The sequence below is a fragment of the Pan troglodytes genome, chromosome 1, assembly GCF_028858775.2.
Source record: "Pan troglodytes isolate AG18354 chromosome 1, NHGRI_mPanTro3-v2.0_pri, whole genome shotgun sequence".
Classification (NCBI taxonomy): Eukaryota; Metazoa; Chordata; class Mammalia; order Primates; family Hominidae; genus Pan; species Pan troglodytes.
In genome coordinates, this window is record NC_072398.2 from 36,297,047 (window position 1) to 36,324,670 (window position 27,624).

General features: G+C 41.1%; 2 protein-coding genes across 18 annotated transcripts in view; one reads left to right on the forward strand and one right to left on the reverse strand.

The window, feature by feature from the left end:
• Positions 1–829: 829 nt before the first annotated feature.
• On the reverse strand, positions 830–25,710 carry TATDN3 (TatD DNase domain containing 3). 11 transcript variants are annotated; one of them, XM_063792332.1, is made up of 11 exons: positions 25,539–25,614; positions 24,550–24,613; positions 22,425–22,457; positions 20,962–21,035; positions 20,355–20,439; positions 14,795–14,857; positions 13,124–13,233; positions 12,902–12,957; positions 9,727–9,839; positions 5,127–5,228; positions 830–2,443 (listed from the first exon to the last, which is right to left on the reverse strand). In XM_063792332.1, exons 4-11 carry the CDS (start codon positions 20,976–20,978, stop codon positions 2,300–2,302), a joined length of 690 nt encoding a protein of 229 aa, XP_063648402.1. In that variant the 5' UTR covers positions 20,979–21,035; positions 22,425–22,457; positions 24,550–24,613; positions 25,539–25,614; the 3' UTR covers positions 830–2,299. The 11 variants fall into 11 exon arrangements, with proteins under 11 accessions (XP_063648402.1, XP_001170542.1, XP_009439720.1 ...); XM_001170542.7 differs by lacking the exon at positions 24,550–24,613 and having other exon boundaries at positions 5,127–5,207; positions 25,539–25,710; XM_009441445.5 differs by lacking the exon at positions 24,550–24,613 and having other exon boundaries at positions 5,127–5,204; positions 25,539–25,698.
• NSL1 (NSL1 component of MIS12 kinetochore complex) overlaps positions 25,703–27,624 on the forward strand; it is a 53,739-nt gene continuing 51,817 nt past the window's right edge. For 6 of the 7 annotated variants that reach the window (XM_003308742.6, XM_054658543.2, XM_009441449.5 and 3 more), the window contains exon 1: positions 25,763–25,996. In XM_003308742.6, the coding sequence (XP_003308790.1) occupies positions 25,763–25,996 (234 nt within the window). Of the gene's footprint in view, positions 25,997–27,624 lie in introns of all 7 variants that reach the window. The other variant, XM_514183.8, reaches the window with a different exon arrangement.

A 27,624-nucleotide genomic window follows, 5' to 3' on the forward strand; every position in this document is an offset into this window, starting at 1 on the left:
GATCTCGGCTCACTGCCACTTCAGCCTCCTGGGTTCAAGTGATTCTTGTGTCTTAGCCTCCTGAGCAGCTAGGATCATAGGTGTGTTCCACCACGCCTGAATGATTTTTTTGTATTTTAGTAGAGATGTGGATTTGCCATGTTGGCCAGGCTGGTCTTGAACTCCTGACCTCAAGTAATCTGCCTGTCTCAGCCTCCCAAAGTGCTGGGATTACAGGCGTCAGCTATTGTGCCCAGCCTCTAGTCATGTTTTATTAAACCAGAGGCCTGGTAAGCAGGGGTTCCTCTAACAATAGCACTTCTCACATTGCTATGAAATTATTTGTCCACTTGGCTATCTCCATGATTAAATTGTGAACTGAGGGCAAAGATCATATCTTATTCATCTTTGTAACCTAGGAACCTAGACTAGTGGGCAGCCTATAGGAGGGGCTTAATAACTGAAACAAACAAATGGATGAATACATGAAGAAAATGGCTAAACAATTTAGAGGGCAAAGATCATGTCTGGCTGGGTGATGAGGCAAGATGAAGTAATTTAACTTGAACCTTAAACGATTTAATGGTAAGAGTCTGACAAAGGGTATGTGTACAGAAGGTAGGAAATAGGGAAAAGAAATACAGAGTTGGAAGAGAGCTTAAAAGTCCGTTTTTAATATAATCTCCTGTTAAATGTAGGAATTTCATTTATAATGGTGCTGATGAGTCATTAAATACCTCATAAAATACCCTATTCAGTTTCTTAGTCTGGTTTGGACAATCTGACCTAGTTTTGATTCTTCCATAAATGAATTCATTTCAAAATATTTATTGAAGATCATTTCATAAAATCACTTTGATTTAGCAAGTTTATTTTTTTCTATGACAGGTACTTTTTCCGGCATTTGCTGCTTATATAATTTAACAAGATTAAATACCTAAGTTTTGATATTGACCACACCTGTTAAACTACATATACGATTTTTAAAAAATTGTAGTAAATACACATAACATAAAATTTATCATTTTAATTCGTTATAAGTGTACAGTTCAGTGGCATTAAATACCTTAACATTGATATGCTACCATCACTACCATCTATCTACAGAACTGTTTTTACACCTGAGATTTTTAATTTTTTTGAGATTTTTATTTATTTACTTTTTTAGAGATAGGTGCTCACATCTATGTTGCCCAGGCCTGACTCAAACTCAGCCTTAAAAGGTCTCCCATCTCAGCCTCCTGAGTGGTTGGCACTACAGGTGAATGCCATTGTGCCTGGCTTACACTAACATTTTTAAACTTAAAAATACGAAATATTACTGTTCACAGAGAAATCAGATACATTTTTAATAATGCCATTTACATTATAAATATGTTGACAAAATTCAGACCAGAACTTACAATTGGTGTATTAACTAAACTTTTGGGCTTGGTATTTAATAATGATTGTTTAAACCATTGGCCTCATAAGTCAAAAATCTAAGATCAGTGTAAAAATCGTATGCATTTTTATCTTAAAGAGAAATAATTCGAAGTACTAAAAGTTCAATTTTACAAACCTAGAAAAGAGATTTCTGATAGCACAGAAAACAAGACATTCTCCCTTCACTGGCTAACTCCTATGGGAAGAAAAATAGGTGGTAAGATCACACTTTAGGCTGGCGCGGTGGCTCATGCCTGTAATCCCAGCACTTTGGGAGGCCGAGGCAGGCGGATCACCTGAGGTCGGGAGTTCGAGACCAGCCTGACCAACATGGAGAAACCCTGTCTCTACTAAAAATACAAAATTAGCTGGGCATGGTGGCACATGCCTGTAATCCCAGCTACTTGGGAGGCTGAGGGAGGAGACTCGCTAGAACCTGGGAAGTGGAGGTTGCGGTGAGCCAAGATTGTGCCATTGTACTCCAGCCTGGGCAACAACAGCGAAACTCCATCAAAAAAAAAAAGTATACTTTAGCTTACTCCATCCTTATCACAGTAGTGCTTATACTCTTCCTGTGGGAGCCACTCTTCCCAGTAGCAATGGTTTCAGTTCAGGTGGTGGTTCTATATAAAAGGGCAATGTAAGTAGCAGCAGTATTTTCCCAATATCCTGCCAGAACTCGGCTAATTGAAAAGCAGCGCAAGGCTAGAATCAGAACCCAGGGTTTCAGGATCCAAGCCCAGTTTTATTTCTAAGAGAAATATTTCTCTACAATTACAATCTTCTATAACCCTATAAAACAGCTTCTTCAGTTCAGATTCTTCATCAGAACATTTCTATTTTTCAAATGCTGCCCCCTGCAGTTGATTCGATTTTGTAATGGATGGTTTTGAAGCTATTTCTGGAGCAAGTGTCGGAGCTTAGGAAACAGTTTTAATGCATTCTGTGTCGTCACTTCTATAACTTCTTCCACTGAGATCCCTTTCACCTGGGCAATATATTCTGCTGAAATAGAAATGTTCCAGGGCTCATTCCGTACCTGAAACAAGACAGCAGACACCATGTCAAACATGACACTGAAGGGAAGCAGATCCTTGGAGACTATAGATAGAAGAAAATGAGTTGGTAAAAACAACTGATGGGCTCCTTTTTTTTTTTTTCTTTTTAGGTGGGGATGAGGGCTGGGAGGGAGGTGTGGCTGCAATGTTGATTGTAAATCTGTGCTGCTCCTGAAAAGAACCCTGGGGTATTTACAATTGAAGTCCCTAGCTCCTAGCACATGAAGCAGTCTGCAAACAGTGAACACCTGGTAACCTGCCTGACTAATGGATTAATTGTCCTTTGGTTTGTTGCTTAGGCGAATGCTTGTAAAAGGTCACTGCTCTGCTGGTTGGCCGCCTACCTCACAGGCTACATGACAGTTTGATTCAAGAATTGCCAACATGTATTGGAAAGATGAAATAGATTATGTACTGGTATTTCACTGATTCTAAGATGCATTTCCTCTCCTATTTTAACATCTCTGAAATTGATACAGTATATTTCATTTAGATTCAGTGGTATTTCATAGTATAACTGGCAGTGTTTTTTCTTTCTTAATGGTCATAAAACAATGGTAAACAATGGTGCCTCTACAATCACTAACATTTAGATTTTATGAAATAAATTATTATTGTTACTATCAATAAGTATCTACTCAGGATGATAATGTTCAGAAGAACAACATTATTGTTAAAATTTTTAAAATGCACTTTGGTAATGTAGCCCAAAAAAATTAAAAATGGGCACAAAGATTTATGTTAATCATGTTGTTTATAATACAATCTAGATGACCAATAGCAAGTTAAATATGGTAAACTCACATACTGGAATATTATGCAGTTATTAAACATGATGAAGAAAAGTATGTTTATTAATATATACAGAGGTTCAGCCAGGTGCAGTGGCTTACACCTGTAATCTTAGCACTTAGGAAGGCCGAGGTGGGAGGATCACTTGAGCTTAGGAGTTTGGGACCAGCCTGGGCAACATAGTAAGACCTTGTCTCTATTAAAAAAAAAATTAACAAAAAAAAATATATACAGAGGTTTACCACATAAAGATCAGTTATAAAATAATATGTCCAAGTTAATCCTGTTTTTATGAAATATATGTGCACTAAAAATACAAAAATCAGCCGGGCGTGGTGGCACAAGCCTGTAATCCCAGCTACTAGGGAGGCTGAGGCAGGAGAATTGCTTGAATCCAGAAGGCGGAAGTTGCAGTGAGCTGAGATTGCGCCACTGCACTCCAGCCTGGGCGACAGAGCAAGACTCTGTCTCAAAAACAAAACAAAAACAAAAACAAAAACAACTAGCCAGGCATGGTAGCACATGCCTGATGGAGAATCATCTGAACCCAGAAAGTCGAGGTTGCTGTGATCACGCCACTGCACTATAGCTTGGGTGACAGAGTAGACCCTGTCTCAAAAAAAAAAAAAGAAAAGAAAGAAAATAAAAAGAAAAATAGAAACATTAATTGAACATCAGTTAGTAAAATTCACATTGCAATCACATATAATCATAGTTTCTGAATAAACGGATAATAATTGCTACTGTTCCCAAACCTCTAAATTTTGAGTGCCAATTCTCTGAATTTGCAGGCATAGAGACACAGATCTGATGGGTAGTCAAAGGCACTTATTAAACTGCACATTGGGAGGTCATTGTAATAGGTACTGCCTAAAGCAAATAAAGCATATACTGTGGCTTACTTTCAGAAAATTACAATTTAAAATAGTAGCAATATGAAAGAGAGTGAAATTTAAAATATGATTCTTTGTGGCTTACAATAACAAAAAGAGATACTAACAGCAAAGATCATATAAATAAACCCATGACTATATCAATACTTGTATTGAAAGAAATAGAACTTCATTATAACATGCTAATTAAAAGAAGAAAAATGAACACTCATTGAGTACCTACTGTATACCAGATACTGTTAGGTACGTTCACATACGTTACTTCATATAATACTTACCATAATCTTTTCTTTTTTTTTTGAGATGGAGTTTTGCTCTTGTTGCCCAGGCTGGGGTGCAATGGTGCGATCTCGGCTCACTGCAACCTCCATCTCCCGGGTTCAAGCGATTCTCCTGCCTCAGCCTCCCGAGTAGCTGCGATTACAGGTGCATGTGCCACCACGCCCAGCTAATTTTTTTGTATTTTTAGTAGAGACAGGGTTTCTCCATGTTGGTCAAGCTGGTCTCGAACTCCTGACCTCAGGTGATCTGCCCGCCTTGGCCTCCCAGAGTGCTGGGATTACAGGTGTGAGCCACCGTGCCCAGCCCACCATAATCTTTTAATGTATTTATTATTTTACCCATATTTTATAAATGAAAAAGCAGTTTCAGAGAGATTAAATAGCTTGCCCAAAGTCAGCTACTAGGTAGATAACAGGATTTGAATTTGTCTTTCTGACTGCAGACACTGTGCTTTTTACTACACTGGTCTGACTCTTATTATTACATACATTAGGACATGCTTCATTATCAAATAATATTATCTGGAGCACAACAGCTATATTTAGAAAGACCTGAAATAAAGTTAATATAAGCCCTCAATCTGGCAGTATATGAGGATTCCACTGTATTTACACTATAATGAGAAATACAGCTAAATTGAAAAGAACTCAAATGAAAGATACAATCTAAATAATATAGAAATTAGAAAACCATTTACCTGTTTTTCTGGTCCTAGTGCAGGTGAATCTGTTTCTAAGCATATAGAAGTTAAAGGCAATTGTTTCACAAGTTTCTGCTTCTTAGAGAAAAGAGAAAGCAGCTAAGTTTAAAACACGAGAAATAAAGATAAAGAGCATTAAATTGACATACTAATAATGCATTTTATTCTGCAATAACTTAAAATTTATGCTTTAGGCTGGGCGCGGTGGCTCACGCCTGTAATCCCAGCACTTTGGGAGGCCGAGGCGGGTGGATCACGAGGTCAGGAGTTCAAGACCAGCCTGACCAACATGGTGAAACCCCATCTCTGCTAAAAATACAAAAATTGCCAGGCACGGTGGCTCATACTTGTAATCCCAGCACTTTGGGAGGCTGAGGCAGGCAGAACATAAGGTCAGGAGTTCAAGACTAGCCTGGCCAACATGGTGAAACCCCATCTCTACTGAAAATACAAAAATTAGCCAGGCATGGTGGCAGGCACCTGTAATCCCAGCTACTCAGGAGGCTGAGGAAGAAGAATCACTTGAACCCGGGAGGTGGAGGTTGCAGTGAGCCGAGATCACGCCACTGTACTCCAGACTGGGCAGCAGAGCAAGACTCCATCTCAAAAAAATAAAAAATAATAATAATAAAATAAAAATACAAATATAAAAATTAGCCAGGCAAGGTTGCAGTGAGCTGAGATCATGCCACTGCACTCCAGACTAGGCAACAGAGTGAGACTCCATCTCAAAAAAATTAAAAAATAATAATAAAATAAAAATACAAATACAAAAATTAGCCAGGCAAGGTTGCAGTGAGCCGAGATCACGCCACTGTACTCCAGAGTGGGCAACAGAGTGAGACTCCGCCTCAAAAAAAAAATTATTTTTTACTATTCAACTGATAGGCCGGTTGTGGTAGCTCACGCCTGTAATCCCAGTACTTTGGGAGGCTGAGGTGGGTGGGTCACTTGAGACCAGGAGTTCGAGACCAGCCTGGGCAACATGATAAAACCCCATCTCTACTGAGAATACAAAAATTAAGCCAGGGGTGGTGGCTCATACCTGTCCAGCACTTTGGGAGGCCAAGGCAGGCTGGTCACTTGAGGTTGGGAGTTCGAGACCAGCCTGGCCAACATGGTGAAACCCCGTCTCTACTAAAAATACAAAAATTAGCCAGGCGTAGTGGTGGCTGCCTGTAATTCCAGCTACTCGGGAGGTTGAGGCAGAATCACTTGAACCCAGGAGGCAGAGGTTGCAGTGAGCTGAGATCACGCCACTGCACTCCAGCCCAGCCACAGAGTGGAAAAAAAAATACAAAAATTAGCCAGGCATTGTGGTACACGCCTGTAATCCCAGCTACTCGGAAGGCTGAGGCAGGAGAATCGCTTGGACCTAGGAGGCGGAGATTGCAGTGAGACAAGATCACATCACTGCACCCCAGCCTGGGCGACAGAGTGAGACTCTGCTTCAAAAAAACAATTCAATTGATAAATGCTAACTGGATGTTCTCATAATTCCACTACTAAAAGTTATGTTAAAATATAAACACTAATTCCTAAAAATTATCCAAAGCTTCTAGGGAAACCAAAGAATAGTAACCATAGCAAAAATGAGGTATACCCAGCAAGCAGAAATCCAAACATCTGGTATCATGTGCCGACATTGACAAGGAAGTGATTTCTGTTGTTTCTCCACCCTCATCACATTCAGTGTTTCTTTCTAACATCCACTTTAAGGCACTCAAAGCTTTATGTTTATAAATCTAAGGGTTTTGTTTGTTTTGGAGACACAGTCTGGCTCTGTCACTCATGTTGGAGTGGAGTGGCACGTACTCGGCTCACTGGACCCTCCATCTCCTGGGCTGAAGACATCCTCCCACCTCAGCCTCCCAAGTAGTTGGGACTATAGGCACACACCACCACACTCGGCTAATTTTTTTTTTTTTTTTTTGAGACAGAGTCTCGCTCTGTCGCCCAGGCTGGAGTGCAGTGGCGCGATCTCGGCTCACTGCAAGCTCCGCCTCCCGGGTTCACGCCATTCTCCTGCCTCAGCCTCCCAAGTAGCTGGGACTACAGGCGCCCACCAGCATGCCCGGCTAATTTTTTGTATTTTCAGTAGAGACGGGGTTTCACCATGTTAGCCAGGATGGTCTTGATCTCCTGACCACGTCGTGATCCACCCGCCTCGGCCTCCCAAAGTGCTGGGATTACACGCGTGAGCCACTGTGCCCTGCCTTCACTCGGCTAATTTTTATATGTTTTGTAGAGACAGGGTTTCGCCATATTGCCTAGGCTGTTCTCAAATTCTTGAGCTCAAGTGATCCGCAAGCCTTGGCCTCCCAAAGTGCTGAGGTTACAGATATGAGCCACCATGCCTGGCCCAAATCTAAGGTTCTTATGCAATTTAATTTTTTTTTTTATTAATTAATGTATTTATTTTTGAGATGGAGTCTCTGTCGCCCAGGCTGGAGTGCAGAAGCGCGATCTCAGCTCACTGCAACATCTGCCTCCTGGGTTCAAGTGATTCTCCTGCCTCAGCCTCCTGAGTAGCTGGGATTATAGGCATGCGCCACCACACCCAGCTAATTTTTGTATTTTTAGTAGAGAAGGGGTCTCACCATGTTGGCCAGGCTGGTTTTGAACTCCTAACCTCAGGTGAACTGCCTGCTTTGACCTCCGAAAGTGCTGGGATTACAGGTGTGAGCCACAGTGCCTAGCCCGATTTAAATTTTAGATTGGGTTGTGGATGGTTTTCTTTTTTCTTTTTTTTTTTTTTTGAGACGGAGTCTCGCTCTGTCACCCAGGCTGGAGTGCAGTGGCGCCATCTCGGCTCACTGCAGGATCCGCCCCCCGGGTTCACGCCATTCTCCTGCCTCAGCCTCCCGAGTAGCTGGGACTACAGGCGCCCACCATCATGCCTGGCTAATTTTTTGTATTTTTAGTAGTGACGAGGCTTCACCGTGTTAGCCAGGATGGTCTCGATCTCCTGACCTCATGATCTGCCTGCCTCAGCCTCCCAAAGTGCTGGGATTACAGGCATGAGCCACTTCGCCCAGCCTAGTTTTTAATTTTTAAAGCTATAATTCACATAACCATAATATTCACTCTTTAAAAGTACACAATCCAGTGTTTTTTGCTATATTCACAAAATTGTACAATCATCACCATTATCTAGTTCTGGAATATTTTCATCACTCCAAAAAGAAATCCCATACCCATTAGCTGTCACTCCCTATTATCCTTCCCCTCAAAATTCTGGAAACCACTAATCTATATTGTGTTTATAGATCTGCCTCACCTGGACATTTTACATGAATGGAATAATACAAGATGTGGTTTTTTGTCTGGTCGCTTTCTCTTAGTATAATGTTTTCAAGGTTCATCCATGCTGTAGCATGACTCAGTACTTCATTTCTTTTCATGACTTTATTCCTCTTCATTCCTTTTTATGACTTTATATTCCATTATATGGATATAGCACATTTTATTTATCCATTCATCAGCTGATGGACATCTAGGTTGTTTCTACTTTTTGGCTATTATGAATAATGCTGCCATAAACATTTATGTACAAGTTTTTGTGTGGACATATGTTTTAATCTCTTTTGGGTATCTACCTAGGGGTGGAATTGCTGGGTCACATGGTAATTTTATTAAGTTTCTAAGGAACTCCAAATTTAGTGGTATGAAGTTGTATCTCTCACTGTACCTTTGATTTCTATTTCCATAATGGCTAATGAGGTTGAGCGTCTTTTTATGAGCTTATTGGCCATTTGTATGTTTTCTTTAGAGAAATATCTAATTTAAATAATTTGCACATATTTTAATCAGGTTATTTGTCTTTTTATTGAGTTGTAATGGTGCTTTATATATTCTGGATACTAGACCCTTATCAGATACATGGCTTGAAAATATTTTTTATCTTTCTATGGGTTGTATTTTCACTTTTTTGATAATGTGCTTTGAATTATAAAAGTCTTAAATTTTTTATTGTGAACATTTTAAATTTTGATTATGTCCAATACATTTGTTTTTTTCTTTGGTTGCTTACGATTTTAATGACCTATCTAAGAAGCCACAGCCTAATCAAGGAGTCACACAAATTAAGGCCTGTTTTCCTCTAAGAATTTTCAGTTTTTTTTTTTTTTTTTGAGATGGAGTTTCGCCCTTGTTGACCAGGCTGGAGTGCAATGGCTTGATCTTGGCTCACTGCAACCTCCACCTCCTGGTTCAAGCGATTCTCCTGCCTCACCCTCCCAAGTAGCTGGGATTACAAGCACATGCCACCACGCCCGGCTAATTTTTGTATTTTTAGTAGAGACGGGGTTTCACCATGTTGGCCAGGCTGGTTTCGAACTCCTGGCCTCAGGTGATCTACCCGCTTCAGCCTTCCAAAGTGCTGGGATTACAAGGGTGAGCCCCTGCGCCCGGCCTTATTTGGTTTTATATTTAAGTCTTTGATCAATTTCTGAGTTCATTTTTATATATATGTGAGGTAGATACCTAAGATTAATTTTTGTAATGTAACTAGAATAGTATCACAAGTATGGAAGAAAAGCTCATGTTTTAAATTTTATTTCATAAGTATTAGATGAGTTTCAATGAAAAAATTTACCTGTCCACTTCTTATGATAGAAGGGGGAATTGAGAAGAAGTACCCAGCTCTTACTCCTTCCATGGCTACAGATGGCCGACCATCAAATGCATGCAGCAGTACCTTCTCAGCACCTTTCAAAAATGAAAGATAAGGCAGTATTCCATTTTATGTCCCATCAATCAAATTAAATAACAGAAGTCTGAAATTTTAAGTAAATGTTGGTCACTAGGATATAAACAAGAGGTTCTATAACTTCTAAAGGGCGGATAAATGTATGGTGTTCAAAGAATGGAATAAAAATATAGTAAATTTTAGGCCAGGCACAGTGGCTCACACTTGTAATCCCAGAACTTTGGGAGGCCAAGGCAGGCGGATCACTTGAGCCCAGGAGTTCGAAACCAGCCTGGCCAACATGGTGAAACCCCATCTCTACAAAAAATACAAAATTTAGCTGGGCATGGTGGTGCAGGCCTGTAGTTCCAGCTACTCGGGAAGCTAAGGTGGGAGGATCACCTGAGTCTGAGATGTCAAGGCTGCAGTGAGCTGTGATCGCACCACTGCACTCTAGGCTGGGCATCGGAGTGAGACTCTGTCTCAAAAAATAAACTAATAAAAACATATAGGCTGGGCGCAGTGGCTCACGTCTGTAATCCCAGCACTTTGGGAGGCCGAGGTGGGCGATCACCTGAGGTAAGGAGTTCAAGACAAGCCTGACTAGCATGGTGAAACCCCATCTCTACTAAAAATACAAAAAAATTAGCTGAGCGTAGTGGCGGGCACCTGTAATCCCAGCTACTTGGGAGGCTGAGGCAGGAGAGTCACTTGAACCTGGGAGGCTGAGGCAGGAGAGTCACTTGAACCCGGGAGGCAGAGGTTGCAGTGAGCCAAGATTGTGCCACTGTACTCCAGCCTGGGCGACAGAGCGAGACTCCATCTCAAAAAAATAAATAAATAAAATAAATAAATATATATATATATGTATATATGTGTGTATATATGTATATATGTGTATATATGTATATATAGTGTATATATATGTATATACGTGTATATATGTGTGTATATATGTGTGTGTGTGTATATATATATAGAGAGAGAGAGAGAGAGAGAGAGAATAAATTCTTAATCTTCAGAATAAAATTGAAATATTCAATAATGTTGGCCAGGCACAGTGGCTCATGTCTGTAATCCCAGCACTTTGGGAGGCTGAGGAGGGAGGATCTCTTGAGCGAGCTCAGGAGTTTGAGACCAGACTGGGCAACATGGTGAAACCCAGTTTCTACTAAAAATACACACAAAAGAATTAGCAGGGTGTGGTGGTGTGTGCCCATAGTCCCAGCTACTTGTGGGGCTGAAGTGGGAGGATCTCTTGAGCCCAGGAGGTGGAGGTTGCAGTGAACAGAGATCGCCCCACTGCAATCCAGCCTGGGCAACAGTGTCAGACCCAGTCTCAAAAAAAAAAAAAAAAAAAAAGAGAGAGAAATATTCAATTTTAAAGACAAATATAAATTTTCTGCACCATCAGACCTTTTCTAGAAGTCTGTGAGCTAATTGTTTCTAACAGGAGGTTTTTAAGCAGTCAAATGGATTATCTTAACAAAAATGCTAGTGAAAGAAGAAATGGGGAACTAAGTGACACAAACTCAATAGTCAGAGTGGGCTTCATAAAACTATCCCCAGTTATTAAAGGGTAGCTGCTCAGCCTGCATAAAAATCATGCTTTCAGTGACTCCAGAACTATTCATCACTGATTTCTAGGCAGGCAATTTCATTTACTTTATTATTTGACAGAGTTTTTTCAAATGGTATGAATGACTATTAGATGGTTCTGAACATAAGTGAGTTATGAAACCAACTTAGTTTAGTTTCATAAGTACAACCAATGAGTGCTTATACATATGTGTGTGTGTGTATGTAGCACACACACTTACATACCTATACATACATATACTTATGTGGATTGCTTGTTAAACTTTTGTTAGCTTTCTTTATGTAAATATGAGTCTCAAAATAAACTATATTTCTTACTGTGGATGGCACCTTTAAAATGTTGAAAAATAATGCCATAAGATGTAATTTTACTTTAGGAACAACTGGCAAAGAAGAGAGTGTGTATGTATCATGGCCAAAATCTGTATTTCTGCATTTCTGTAAATTCTGCATTTCTGAAGTAGCAGCTATAAAACATAAAAAAACAGTGACGCAATGTGATTGCTGTGTGATTGCCCTTCTTTTTTTTAACCTTTTCCCCATTAATCAGCTGATTGAGCTGATTAAGAAACTGGAGCTGCTGGCCAGGCACAGTGGCTCACGCCTGTAATCCCAGCACTTTGGGAGGCCGAGGCGTGTGGATCACCTGAGGTCAGGAGTTCAAGACCAGCCTGGCCAACATCGTGAAACCCCGTCTCTACTAAAAATACAAAAATTAGCTGGGTGTGGTGGCACACGCCTGTAATGCTAGCTACTTGGGATGCTGAAGCAGAATAGCTTGAACCCAGGAGGTGGAGGTTGCAGTGAGCCAAGATTGCGCCACTGCACTCCAGCTTGGGCAACAGAGTGAGACTGTGTCTCAAAAAATTAAATAGGCTGGGCACGGTGGCTCATCCTGTAATCTCAGCACTTTGGCAGGCTGAGGCAGTTGGATCACTTGAGATCAGGAGTTCGAGACCAGCCTGGCCAACATGGCAAAACCCCGGCTCTACTAAAAATATAAAAATTAGCTGGATGTGATAGTGGGTGCCTGTAATCTCAGCTACATGGGAGGCTGAGGCAGGATAATTGCTTGAACCCAGGAGGCAGAGGTTGCAGTGAGCTGAGATTGCGCCACTGCATTCCAGCCTGGGCGACAGAGTGAGACTCTGTCTCAAAAAATAAATAAATAAATAAAAGAAACTGGAGCTGCTAATTTTGTTTTGTTTTGTTTTTTATGAAGCTGCTAATTTTTAAATTAAGGGACATAAATTATTGTATTCAACTTTTCATTTACTCTATCTGGGCCTGGGAAATATCATAATTACACTGAAAACCTTGTAAACAGTAGCCTGACCTGCAACATCATCTTAGATGATTTCTGCCCCCCTTCTTGCCCCTGCCCTTCAAGAAATCAGATTAAAACATGGCTTGCTTTATGAGAACATAAACTGGAATTGTCAAACTTGAACATCAGGCCTATTTTTCTCAGGAAACGAAATACCTTGCTCTTGTAAAAGGTTGATGGTAGGTCTTCCAGCAGAGCGTGAGTGCACATTTCTGTTTAACGATAACAACATTTCTTTTAAGTACCATTCTGAAAGTATTGTTTTTGATCTATTAAAGTAGTTCGGAGAAAAATAAATGTAGAGTTCCATTTCAGGAGAACTCTGATCATTATTTAATTTGCTCTATAGCTATTAACATAGGAAAATAATTAACCTACACAGGCAAATTTAGTCTTTTGGCTAACTGGATCTGTCTGATTAGGACTTGTCTTTGCTCTTCCTTCTGTTCACCAGTGCCAGCAAATCTGGGGGAGAAATCTAGTCCAACCTAGAGCAGAAAAATAAAAGATATTACATATTTAGGTTTAAGGAACCTCAAAAGAGATCTTTGGATTGATGCTATCCAATACAAATATATAATGTGAAGCACAAAAGCAAGCCACATAAAAATATTAATTCTAGTAGCCACATTAAAAATATTCACAAAAACAGGTGAAATTAATCTTAATAATATACTTTAACTCAATATATCCCAAATATTATTATTTTAAACATGTAGCCAATATAAAATATTGAGTTATTTTATATTCCTTTTTTTTGTTTCTTTTGTTGAGACGGAGTGTGGCTCTGTCACCCAGGATGGATGGAGTGCAGTGGCGTGATCTCGGCTCACTGCAACCTCTGCCTCCTGGGTTCAGGCGATTCTCTTGCCTCAGCTTCCTGAGTAGCTGGGATTACAGGTGCCCGCCACCACGCCCGGCTAATTTTTGTGTTTTTAGTAGAGACAAGGTTTTACCATGTTGGTCAGGCTGGTCTCAAATTCCTGACCTCAAGTGATCAGCCCGCCTTGGCCTCCCAAGGTGCTGGGATTACAGGTGTGAACCACTGTGCCCAGCCTTTTTTTTTTTTCTTTTTGGTACTAAAACTTTGAAATACACAGTGTATTTTACACTTACAGCACATCTTAATTCAGAGCAGTCACATTTCAAATGCTCAGAAGCCGTTAAGTGGCCACTATATTGGACGGCACAGACTATAGATGACTCCTCCTAGGACTATTTTGGCATGCATTCTATAATCTATATTCTGAATTTAGGTGTTATTCTTATCTTTTGTCTCTAATTAAAAATGGAATTTATTACCAAGTAATAAAAATATTTCACAATTAGCCGGGCACGATTGCTCAAGCCTGTAATCCCAGCACTTTGGGAGGCGAAGGTGGGTGGATTACTTGAGGCCAGGTGTCCAAGACCAGCCTGGCCAACATGGTGAAACCCCGTCTCTACTAAAAATACAAAAAAATTAGCTGGGTTGGTGGTGCATGCCTGTAATCCCAGCTAGTAGGGAGGCTGAGGCAGGAGAACCACTTGAACCTGGGAGGCAGAGGTTGCAGTGAGCTGAGATTGCGTCACTGCACTCCAGCTGGGATTGTACCACTGTACTCCAGCCTAGGTGACAGAGCAAGGTTCTGTCTCAAAAAAAAAAAAAAAAAAATTCACAATTATAAATTATTTAAATAAAAAAGTTCTTTAATTACAAACTCTAGCCCATTTAAAGTGTGTTTCTAAATTACTTATGAAGAATTATAGATACTATATTAACTCACCAGAGCAAGGACCCATATTTAAGCATAAGAAAAAAAAAGCAAAGTATTTAGAAATGCTATTATTTTTCTCCAATTAAGGTAGGCCTATGGTAAGGCTTTTGATTGTTTCATCCCCAAGCTTTCTTGCTTATTAAAGAAGTATCAACGAATTATTATTTGGCTAAGTGGGGTGAACATAATTATACAAGTCAGTTATAATCACCAATACTGAACTAAAGATTATTTTCATATATCATATAGAAGTCTGAATTCGAAGTTGTTTGATCAGCTAGTGGGTGTTTACCTCTCCAATTGCCAACAACCGATCCTTATAATTCTCAATAATGGGCAAAGCTACATCCAAATCCTGGGAGAAAAAAAGTAAAATTGTTAAAATGGAAGAAAGGAACTACTATTTCACAAGCTCCTATTATGTGCTAGGTGCTATGCCATCCTGGTGCTTTACATACATTTAATCCATTTAAGCAGTCAAAGAACTACCAATAGTAATCCTTCTAAAATGGTGAGTACCTCTACCTGTAAGTTTGAGTAGAAACATATCCCATACCCATTCGGGTTACAAGAATATGACTTTTTATGAAGAGCGCCACTTAAACATGGCCTTCTGTTTAGGAGGTATTTCCTGACATTTAGGAGGCATTAGGACATTCTGAAATCACTAAGAAAAAGAGAGGCAAACCACCAGGGAGTCATCTCTGCATGTGAGCTTTGCGATTGCATTGTTGGGTTCTCCCCTTAGAATTCGTCTGGTTGGTGAGTTTATAATGATAATCCCATACTTCCTTTGCACTGTTTTCACTGATTTCATTTGTCTTTATAGCCCTGCTTTGACTACTTGTTCTAGATGCCCAGCAATATAAACAATGAGTATCTCATATATGCTTGTTAAATATTGAAGTAGCTGTGTACCATTAGTTTCAATGATATTACCTTTTCCACTGAGGAGAATTTGCCCTGTAGGGTTCCCTTCTTAGGCAGGGAAAATAAATATATGGAAAATTGGTTCTAGATACCTTTTAGACTACATTGCAAATTTTAGTTTCAGGATATATAAATTGCCAAGTATTTCTCCTGAGGATAATCAGAACAAGAGAGAATTAAGAAAAGGAAGGTAAAGCAGATGATAGAGGAACAGGAGTAGATTTTACAACTATGAGAGAGAGAGAACAAAGATGAAGGAGGGTAAGTTAAGGCCTTAAAATATATTCTAGTAGACTTGAAATATATTCTAGTAGACTGGAAGAAGAATTAACATTGTCATGAAAAATGATGGGTATATGACCCTAGATGTCAGAAAAGCTATTTGACAACAAGCTGAGTAGGTTAAACAGTTCCAGGCAAAGCTTTTTCCATATCACACATCCAAACTACTCTATGTCTCTGAGATCTCAGAGGGACTGGAGAAGTAGGAGAAATCACCCAGGAAATGTCTAACACTTAGAAAGCCTGAGTCACAGAAATTACACAGTTGGAGGAAGATCAGATGAAGAAAAAACCATGCCTCTTGGAATATGTATTACCTATGAAAAAGCAAAACAGATTTACAGTGAGACTATTCAAACTCCTAATAAAACAGATCTGGAAGCTTTCAGCAAGTCAAGAATGATAAATAAAAATTAATAGTAGAATATAATTCATATTACTTATTTAATATGTACAAATTTATTTGTGTGTGTGGTCTTTGTCATTTTATTTTAGTAGATGTAAACATATTTATAAGGCTATTTATAGGTCTATTTCTGCCCTCAGTTCTATCCCCACTCCCTTCATAAGGTCTCAAGTTCCTTAACAGCTAATGGTTCTATTATACTTTTGTGTTTTTGTTTTTTTTTTAAAGATAGGGTCTCAGTTTGTGACCCAGGCTGGAGTGTGCAGTGGTGCAATTATAGCTCACTGCAGCCTTGAACTCCTGGGCTCAAGTGATTCTCCCACCTCAGCCTCTCGAGTAGCTGGGACTATAGGCACGTGCCACCATGCCTGGCTAACATTTTAAATTTTTGTGTATGTTGCCTAGGCTGGTCTCCAACTTCTGGCCTCAAGCAATCTTCCCACCTCAGCCTCCCAAAGTGATGGGATTACAGGAGTCAGCCATGGCACCCCACCCTATTACGGTTTTTGTAAAAAAAAAAAAAAAAGATTACCTACCCCTATACCTTATGATTGGGCATAATACTACTATATAATTATTCATTATTTACAAATGAGGAAATTCAGACTTGGCAAAGGTAAGTAATGTGCCACAGATCACAGAAGTCAGTAGGCCAGGTCCCTCTGACTTCAAAGCTCATGCATGCTGTTTCCACCATGCTGCTGAAAGAAGAAAGGAAGAAGGGACAAAAAAGGGAATGAATGAAAGAAGGAAGGAGGGCAAAAGGGATCAAAGGAGGAGAAGAGATTTATTCAGAATGATTTTAAATAATTACAATAGATTTTTTTATTATAGAAAATGTTTAGTCTTCAGAACCTTTAGAACAGGGGTCAAGTGTTTAACAGAAATTAGTAAAGTGGAACAAGTAGAAACAGCAGCTAACTGGAGAGCAAATACCCTGCATGCAGGGGCAGCAGAATGCCGCCAGTGAATTGTATTATGGCGCCACTGCACTCCAGCCTGGGTGACAGAGCAAGATTCTATCTCAAAAAAAAAAAAAAAAAAAAAGAAGTACCTATCATACTATTGGCATATTAATTACTTTGGTAAGTTAACCAGTCCAATCAATTCTATATTAATGCCAAACATATGCCAAATCCACCCATTTCTCTACATCCAATGCTAGTACTCTGGTCCCATCCAGCATCATTTGTTCATCACAGTTCATTGTGGTTTATCCCCAGTGCCTAAACTGTGCCTGGTAATAATATTTATTGAATGAATTAATTAATTCAGGAATATGTTAAAAGGTTTGTGTGATACTAGGTAATTCATCTTATAAAACAAGTTAATTTGATGAATACTTACTACATACCTACCTTTGTACCACATATTTTAGAAGCCTGTAAAGGTGCAATGAGGCATACTTCCTGTTTTAAAGGGGTTTATAATCTAATCAGCAGGAGAAAACTAAACTGTAGTATGGACTACAAGTGCAACTGGAATAAAATAGGGCTAACTCTGCTCATCTCTAGTCTATTCCAGAGTATTATCACAACATTTGATAAGTTCATATCTGCTTTGATAATCAAGAATTACCTATTGGCTGGGTGTGGTGGCTCACATCTGTAATCCCAGCACTTTGGGAGGCCAAGGCAGGTGGATCACTTGAGGCCAGGAGTTTGAGACCAGACTGGCCAACATGGCAAAATCCCATCTCTACTAAAAATACAAAAAATGAGCCGGGTGTAGTGGTGCGTGCCTGTAATCCCAGCTACTCAGGAGGCTGAGGCACGAGAATCACTTGAACCAGGGAGGCAGAGGCTGCAGTGAGCCAAGATGGCGCCACTGCACTGCAGCCTGGGTGACAGAGCAAGATTCTATCGCAAAAAAAAAAAAAAAAAAAAAAAAGAAGTACCTATCATATTGTTGGCATATTAATTACTTTGGTAAGTTAACCAGTCCAATCAATTCTATATTAATGCCAAACATATGCCAAATCCACCCATTTCTCTACCTCCAATGCTAGTACTCTGGTCCCATCCAGCATCATTTGTAGCCTTCTAACTTTTTCCCCTTTTCATGTTTTGCCCTCTTCAAAACTCACTCTTCATACCATAGCCAAGGGGTTTTTTTTTCTTCACCAAACTCATTTTCGCCAGAGCCAAGAGGATCTTTTTAAAACATAAATTACATCTTGATACTTCTCACATTAAACCCTCCACTGCATGTAAACTAAAATCCAACAAGGTACTGTATGAGATCTCCGCCCATCCCTCTTACCCCATCACTATCACTTCCTCTCTTCCTCTAGCCATATCAGCCCTCTTTCTGCTTCTTGACTACACTGAGCTTATTCCTACCTTGGGACCCTTGTGCTTTGCTGTTTCCTTTGCATATAACACCCTGATCCTCTCTTTGCATGGCCAGTTCCTTTGTAGCATTCAGGTTGCAGCTCAATTGTCACTACCAGAGTCCTTCCTTGATGATATCATCTAACAATCAGCATTCACAACACCTACTATATAATCTTGTTTTACTGTCTTCAAAGCACTTAGTGCTATCGAAAGTTTTCCTGCTCATGTAATTGTTGACTGTCTGTCTGGGCCATCTAGAATCTAGCTTCCATGAGCACGATCTTACTCATAATTGGGTCTGCAGTGCTGACAGCAGTGCCTGGCATGTAGCAGGTGCTCAGTACACACTGGTTGACTACCTAACTAAATGAATGTCTATTGGTATAAATCCCCACATAAATGAAAGAAGTGCTGCCTTGCTATGATTCCACATTTGTAGAACTGTGATTATCTGGCAATGTAGCTAATTTTATCATACTTAACAATTCAGGATAGCTACAGGATAAGCATTTTTACCTGAAATGAATGAATTTTATTTTCTTTCTTTTCTTTTACTTTTTTTTTTTTGAGAGATAGAGTCTCACCATGTTGCCCAGGCTGGTCTGAACTCCTGAGCTCAAGTGATCCTTCCATCTCGGCCTCCCAAAGTGTTAGGATTACAGGTGTGAGCCACCATGCCTGGTCATGAATTTTATTTTGAAATAAGTAGAGCTACCTAAGGTATCTTAATATAGGAAGAGAGATACATTATTATTATTATTATTATTTGAGATGGAGTCTCACTCTGTCACCCAGGCTGGAGTGCACTGGAGCAATCTCAGCTTACTACAATCTCCGCCTCCTGGGTTCAAGCGATTCTCCCACCTTAGTCTCCCGAGTAGCTGGGACTACAGGTGCATGCCACCACACCTGGATAAGTTTTTGTATTTTTAGTACAGACAGGGTTTCACCATGTTAGCCAGGAAGGTCTCAATCTCTTGACCTCATGATCCGCCCACTTCAGCCTACCAAAGTGCTGGGATTACAGGCACGAGCCACTGTGTCCAGCCTACATTATTATTTTTTAAATGGCACTATATCTTAATTTATTCATAGGTAACAAAAAGTCATTACTTCTTTGAAATGGGGCTATCAAACCAATTATGCAATAAAACACTCATGAAACTGTGGATCTTCCTGATGCTGAGTCAGGAGACAAGTGTGAAATATAAGACATACCGACTATCGTGAGTCAGTGCGGGTAGGACGTTTTTAGAGAGGGTACAAATCAGTGCAATTTAATAGCTGGAGAGCAATCCTGTAACAATGGTTCTATGTTCAAAGATAATACTACTTACTTGAACTAATCTGTTCCCTAATAGTATATGGCACCTCTGAATTTGTATCTTTCTTTTTCTAGATATTCTATCACTTTTTTTGCCAAAGCAACATGACTACAGTACCAAAAAAATGTGAAAAAAGTTACAGATAATTCTAACAGATCATCACAATTACTATCATTTCTGTGTTTTCTCTCCAGTCTTTTCCTTATGAATATATGCTTATGTAGATGTCACTTATAGTGAATATGCTATTTGGTATCCTGCTTTTCTCCCTATATTATACAGTAAGCATTTTCCATGTGCTATACACACTTTATAATCCTCATTTTCTATAAATGCATTATATTTAACACTCTACAACTTAACTAATGATTCCTTTGTTTCTGAACCTCTAGGCTGTTTCTACTTTTTCTCTATTACGAATAATGTTGCAACAAACATCTTTGTTAAAGAAGGTAGTGTTTCCTTCTTTTGGATTATTTCCTGAGAATATAAATTAGAAAGAGGAGGATTACTGAGTCAAATAATTCTTTTGTTTGTTTGTTTTTAATGGTTCCTGTTTTGTATGACTGTTACCTTTAGTGTGACACTTCTTTGGTCTTCTGGTGAAAGTCCTTGAACTGGATGAACACCCAAGCATGGCAGGACAAACCCATTATACCTAAAAATGTAGAACCAACTGAGAAAGCAGGAACAGTAGACTAGTAGATTACAACATATTCTAAAGAATAAGTAGAGGCCGGGCATGGTGGCTTATGTCTGTAATTCCAGCACTTTGGGAGGCTGAACCAGGTGGATCACTTAAGGCCAGGAGTTTGAGACCAGCCTGGCCAACATGGTGAAATCCTGTACCTACAAAAAATATAAAAATTAGCCAGGCCTGGTGGTGCATGCCTTAGTCCCAGCTACTTGGGAGGCTGAGGCAGAGAATTGCTTGAAGCCAGGAGGCAGAGGTTGCAGTGAGCCGACATTGCGCCACTGCACTCCAGCTTGGGTGACAGAGCAAGACTCCATCTCTCAAAGAAAAAAAAAAAGGAATAAGTAGAAAATAATCTCTTTAGGGCTATCTTAAAATGCTTTTTCCTCTTTATTCTCTTTAAAAATGGATCTTTGATATTATAAACTGGATGTCATAACTGTGTTCTTATTAGCAACCCTTTAAAATCTTAATTAAAAGTAGCACCTTTCTGAAAGTTGCATAATCTTTTCAAATTCTCCTGAATGTTCGGCAACTGCCACAAGGGCCACAACATTGGCCTGAAAAAAAAAAAAAAGAATAAGGTTACAAACAATATACATTTAATATAAATTATAGAAAATTTTCAAGTTTTCTCTGCATTTTAGTTATCCTTGTTCAGCCATGCTTCATGAATACAATCAGAAGGGCTATCATTGAGTATTTACTATGTTTCGGACCTTATGTTCAGTGAATATAAATATTGCCTCATTTAATTTACAGAAACCTATAAAGTAGGCTATAGTCTACTGTATAGATCAGGAGACAGAGTTTTGGATGTCGAATAACTTGCCCAAGGTCATCAGGTCTATATATGTCCAAAGCCCACATTCCTAATTAAGCTGCCACAGTGAAAGTTACCTGTATGTAAAAATGCACTACAACCATTTCTGGCTGTATCATTTTTTGAGATGGCCACAAAATGCTAGTTACAATGAATTTCATAAACACTTCCAAAAAAATAATTTTTCTAAGCAAATCAAAACATCTCAGAAAACTTTAATAATATATCCCAGATCTCCAGAACCACGTGAATTTAAAAACTGAAAGATGGACCAATTTGTTCCATAGGGCTGTTGAGCATGGTAGCTATAGGAACATGTTTTGAATTCAGACTAACTTGTCTCTATCACTTCACTAGCATGTGTCTTTGGACCAGTTACTCATCTCTAGGCCTTAGATTCCTCATCTATAAAAATGGGGAATGATTGGCTATAAATTAGTAATTTCCTCAGAAGGCTATTGTGAAACACTGAATGAGGTAAAGTCGAGAAAGGCCTTAGCTCACTACCTGGCATGTAGCAAACACTTAATAAATGCTACTTAGGCTGGGAGCAGTGCCACATGCCTATAATCCCAGCATTTTGGGAGCCCAAGGTGAGTAGATTCCTTGAGCTCCGAAGTTTGACACCAGCCTGGGCAATATAGTCAGACCTTGTCTCTATTTTAATTATAAATAATAAAAATTGGCTGGTCGTAGTGGGTCACACCTGCAATCCCAGCACTTTGGGAGGTTGAGGTGGGCAGATCACCTCAGGTCAGGAGTTCGAGACCAGCCTGGCCAACATGGTGAAACCCTGTCTCTACTAAAAATACAAAAATTATCTGGGTGCAGTGATGTGTGCCTGTAGTCCCAGCTACTCAGGAGGCTGAGGCAGGAGAATCACTTGAACCTGGGAGGCAGAGGTTGCAGTGAGCTAAGATCACACGACTGCACTCCAGCCTGGGCGACAGAGCGAGACTCTGTCTCAATAAATAAATAAATAAATAAAATAATAAAAATAAAAAATGCTACTTACTATAAACTACTGAAACAACATCAAGGTAGTATATCTAAATTTCAAGCTGTTTTTGCTTGAAATGATAGTTAAAATAAAAAACCAAAAGAGCAATTACAAATATTGACTTACCTTCTTGGCTTTCTCCAACACATCATCCAAATCCTAAAACAAGCATAAGAAATCACCATTATTTTAGATGAATAAGCAGCTAATCTTGGACTGTATATGTCAATGTAGTTGTGGCATCACAAAGAATAACAATGATAGCAACTAATGGACTGGTGAAAAACAAAGAGCCTACACTGACCCACCTCCTGTTTACTCTTACTATCAGTAAAGTCTGGCTACTGTTCCCAGCACTAAAACAGAAGCCTCTATTGTCAAATATACAGGGTATTTCTCTGTCCTCATCTTATTCTACTCCTCAGCAGCATTCGGAATCCCTCACTTGCTTACTCCTTCCTTCTTGAAATGCTTTCCACCCTTCACTTCTGCAATACCACTCTCTCATTGGTGGCTACTTGTCAGTCTCCTTGACTAGCTCCCCTTCCTCTTTCAGACTTCAAGAACATCTGCTCCTCTCTCTGCACTTGCCTTGAGTGATTTCACTTCCTCTCATGGTTTTATCATCATTATGCTGAGGCCCCCATTTTTTTTCTTTTTTTTGAGATGAAGTTTCACTCTTGTCTCCCAGCTGTAGTGCAATGGTGCGATCTCGGCTCATTGCAACCTCCGCCACCCGGGTTCAAGTGATTCTCCTGCTTCAGCCTCCAGAGTAGCTGGGATTACAGGCGACCGCCACCACACTCAGCTAAACTTTGTGTTTTTAGTAGAGATGGTGTTTCACCATGTTGGCCAAGCTGGTCTTTTAACTTCTGATCTCAGGTGACCCACCCACCTTGGCCTCCCAAAGTGCTGGGACTACAGGTGTGAGCCATCGAACCCAGCCTGAGTCCCCAGTTTTTTTTTTTTTTTTGAGATGGAGTCTCGCTCTGTCACCCAGGCTGGAGTGCAGTGTCGCGATCTCGGCTCACTGCAAGCTCCGCCTCCCAGGTTCACACCATTCTCCTGCCTCAGCCTCCCAAGTAGCTGGGACTACAGGCACACGCTGCCATGCCCAGCTAATTTTTTTGTACTTTTAGTAGCGACAGGGTTTCACCATGTTAGCCAGGATGGTCTCGATCTCCTAACCTTATGATTTGCCCACCTCGGCCTCCCAAAGTGCTGAGATTACAGGCATGAGCCACTGCGCCCGGCCCCCAATTTTTATCTTTAGCTTGTAATTCTCTCCTGAGCCCATGACTCATGTTTAAAAATTATGACATCTTCATTTGGATGGGATTAGGTTTCCCAATATGCCCCAAACATAAATCTTTATTTTCTCCCCACAAACCTATTCCTTCTGCTGACCTCCCCACCTCCACCTCAGACCTTGGTCTTCCCTATAGCACAAGCTAATAATCTGAGTCATCCTTGACTCCTCCCTTTCCCTTGCTATCCACATCCAATTCTTTAGTACTTACTGTGGATTCTCTCTCTAAAATGTATCTTGAATCCATGTATTCATCTCAAACTCACCTGCTATCATCATAGTACCAACAGCCAACATCTCTTGCCTATATACTGCAAAAGCCTCCTAACTAGTCTTGTAGCTTCCACTCTTCTCCTCCACCCATTTGCCATACAAAATTTGCCAGCAGCAAAATGGTGTTAAAATGGATAGCATCATGCCTATCCATTTTTGTGTAATCCCAGGACTTTGGGAGGCCAAGGAGGGTTGATCACTTGAGGCCAGAAGTTCAAGACCAGCCTGGACAACATGGCAAAACTCTGTCACTATTAAAAATACAAAAAAATTAGCCAGGCGTGGTGGGACACAACTGTGATCCCAGCTACTTGGGAGGCTGAGACAGGAGAATTTCTTGAGCCCAGGAAGCGGAGGTTGCAATGACCTGAGATCATGCTATTGCACTTCAGCCTGGGGTACACAGCCAGACTCAATCTAAAAAAATAAAAAAATGAAAATTAATTTTAAAAAAGCCCTTTAATGAATCTGCATTGTGCTTCAAATGCAATCCAAATTCCTTACTGACCCACCTCATCTATCCCCTGCAAACCTCCCCAGTTTTGTTTCATGCCTTTCTCTTTCTAGCTCATCAGGCTCCACTTAGCATTTTGGCAACAGAAATGTGCCAAATTCTAGCTTGTCTGGGGGCCTGCAACCTATCTGTTTCCCTAACCAGCATACACTCACCCCCTTGCTTGGGTGGCTCCTTGTCTTTTCAGCCTTAAGTGTCAGCTCCTGGGAGGATTTCCCCCTGAAATAAAACCCCCCTTAATCCTCTATTATTAGTCTCTAGTTTCCCACGTAATGGGTAGAACAGTTTGTAACTGATTTTATGTGTGTATTATTATTTTAATTGAGACGGGGTCTCACCACATTGCCCAGGCTGGTCTCAAACTCCTGGGCTCAAGCGATCCACCCGCTTCGGCCTCTCATAGTGCTAGGATTACAAGTGTGAGCAACCACACTCGGCCATGTATTTTTGTTTGTTTGTTTGCCTCTCTCCCCCATTTGTGAATTTTTTTTTTTTTTTAAACAGGGTCTCACTGTTACCCAGGCTGGAGTGCAGTGGCTTGATGTCAGCTCACTGCAACCTCCACCTCCTGGGCTCCAGCGATTCTCCCACCTCAGCCTCCCGAGTAGCTGGGACCACAGGCAAACGCCACAATCACTGGCTTTTTTTTTTTTTTTTGGTTGGGACGAGGTTTCACCATGTTGCCCAGGCTGGTCACGATCTCCTGGACACAGGAGATGCGCCGCGCCCGCCTCGGCCTCCCAAAGTGCTGGGATTACAGGCGTGAGCCCGCGCCCGACCTCTCCCCGATTTGAACGCGTTTCGAGGACCGCTTCCCACAAAGACTGGCATCTCAGCCAGGAGGTGAGAGCCCCGAGGGGAAAAACAGGCCAGCCAAGGGGAGTGAGGGAACGATTCCAGGAACTCAGAAGAGCAAACAAAAGCCTTGTGGAGATAGCTTACCGCGACTGAATCAGGAAAAAAAAATCGGTATGTCTGAGGTTAAATAGGGAATAGGGAAATGAGGGGCAAGGTCATATGGCCATAAACAAGGGTCTGGGCGGCTGATATGGGGTTTCGTCCCAAGGGAGGAGAGCAAAGATAACACGAGGGGAAAGGACGGGGGCCTCCCTGCTCCCTCTGGCCCCGTATCGCCCTCACATACGCGGTCAAAGTCCGGGGCGGAGAGGTGGCAGTGACAGTCCACCAACCCTACGCCCGCCGCTCGCATTGCGCCCCGGCGGCTGCCACTTTAGACCGGCCAGCAGAGCCGGAGCCGGAACGTTTCAGCTGCAGCGTCCTGAGTTTCCAGCCGGATGCATGCTAGTTACACCAGTGTGAACGCGCTTTTCCGCTTCCAGAGTGCCCCGCCCACAGTTCAGACGAAAAATGGCGGGGTCTTCTGAGTTGGTGGTCCTTGACCCTCCATGGGACAAGGAGCTCGCGGCTGGCACAGAGAGCCAGGCCTTGGTCTCCGCCACTCCCCGAGAGGACTTTCGGGTGCGCTGCACCTCGAAGCGGGCTGTGACCGAAATGCTACAACTGTGCGGCCGCTTCGTGCAAAAGCTCGGGGACGCTCTGCCGGAGGAGATTCGGGAGCCCGCTCTGCGAGATGCGCAGTGGGTACGGGACCAGTTAGCCACTTCTTTACTCATCATCCTCTTACCCAACACCCAGGATTTTAGGATTCAGAAAGATCCCACGCCAGGCCTTGGCAGAATTAACGGTGCCCCAGGCTACTGTAGAACCAGTTCGAGAAACGCTAGAGGAGAAAGAAATAGATGCTAATGTCAGCTGGGTCTTATTAATTACTTAGACCAGCGCTGTCCAGTGAAAATACAAGGCAAGCTAATATTTATGTAGTTTTAAACTAAAAGTAAGAAATAGGTGAAATTAATGGAAATAAAACATTTTGTTTAACCCAATAAATCCAAGATATTTTAACGTAATAATATCAAATGAATGAGATATTAACTAGTTACATTTAAGCGCTCAGTAACTACAAAGTGGCTAGTGGCTCACCTGTTGGACAATGCAGCCGTAGACAATGAGGAATTCTCCTGGAAAGGGTAATTCTGGAAGTCAGCCATTCACCCAAGCAGCATTTGATCTTTCCTTTTGCATGTTTTATTTATTTATTTATTTATTTATTTATTTTATTTTATTTTATTTTTGAGACAGAGTCTCGCTCTGTCGCCCAGGCTGGAGTGCAGTGGCGCGATCTCGGCTCACTGCAAGCTCCGCCTCCTGGGTTCACGCCATTCTCCTGCCTCAGCCTCCTGAGTAGCTGGGACTGCAGGCGCCTGCCACCATGCCCGGCTAACTTTTTGTGTGTTTTTAGTAGAGACAGGGTTTCACCGTGTTAGCCAGCATGGTCTCGATCTCCTGACCTCGTGATCCGCCCGCCTTGGGCTCCCAAAGTGCTGGGATTACAGGCGTGAGCCACCTCGCCCAGCCTATTAACCTTTATTTTTACTGTTTGCACTGTGGTCATTCATAACTCACAAATATGCGGTATTATGAGCTTTTAGATTTTTTCCCCTACATGTAAGTAGATTGGTGCCTGTTACAAGGAAGCACACAATCCCTTTATTTCTTGTCTTCCCAAAAAACTACCACCTTCAGGGCTTTGCAAAAATATTTAAGAAAGGCTTGGGAAATGCGGTATAGGGGCAAATATATGATCTTAGTAAAGTTTTCAACCAACACAAATTTTTTTAACCTATTTTAGTCTTGTAAAGAAGATGTTTTCACTCTAAAATCAAAAGGGGTTGGGCGCGGTGGCTCACGCCTGTAATCCCAGCACTTTGGGAGGCCGAGGCGGGCGGATCACGAGGTCAGGAGATCGAGACCATCCTGGCTAACATGGTGAAACCCCGTCTCTACTAAAACAATAATAATAATAATACAAAAAATTAGCCGGGCATGGTGGCAGGCACCTGTAGTCCCAGCTACTCTGGAGGCTGAGGCAGGAGAATGGTGTGAACCCGGGAGGCGGAGCTTGCAGTGAGCCCAGATCTCGCCACTGCACTCCAGCCTGGGCGACAGAGCGAGACTCCATCTCAAAAAAAAAAAAGGTTCAGTGGAAGAATGAAGAAACACTCCTGGGTTGTGACTCTGTATGTAGTTTTGTATATAGTGACTCTTACGTCATTCCCTCCTTGCAAGCAAGGCAAGAATAGGGATATATCTCAGGACATTTTTAGTAGTTTTTTGGGAGAAGACTTTTGTTGTATAATCTTAGAATTTGT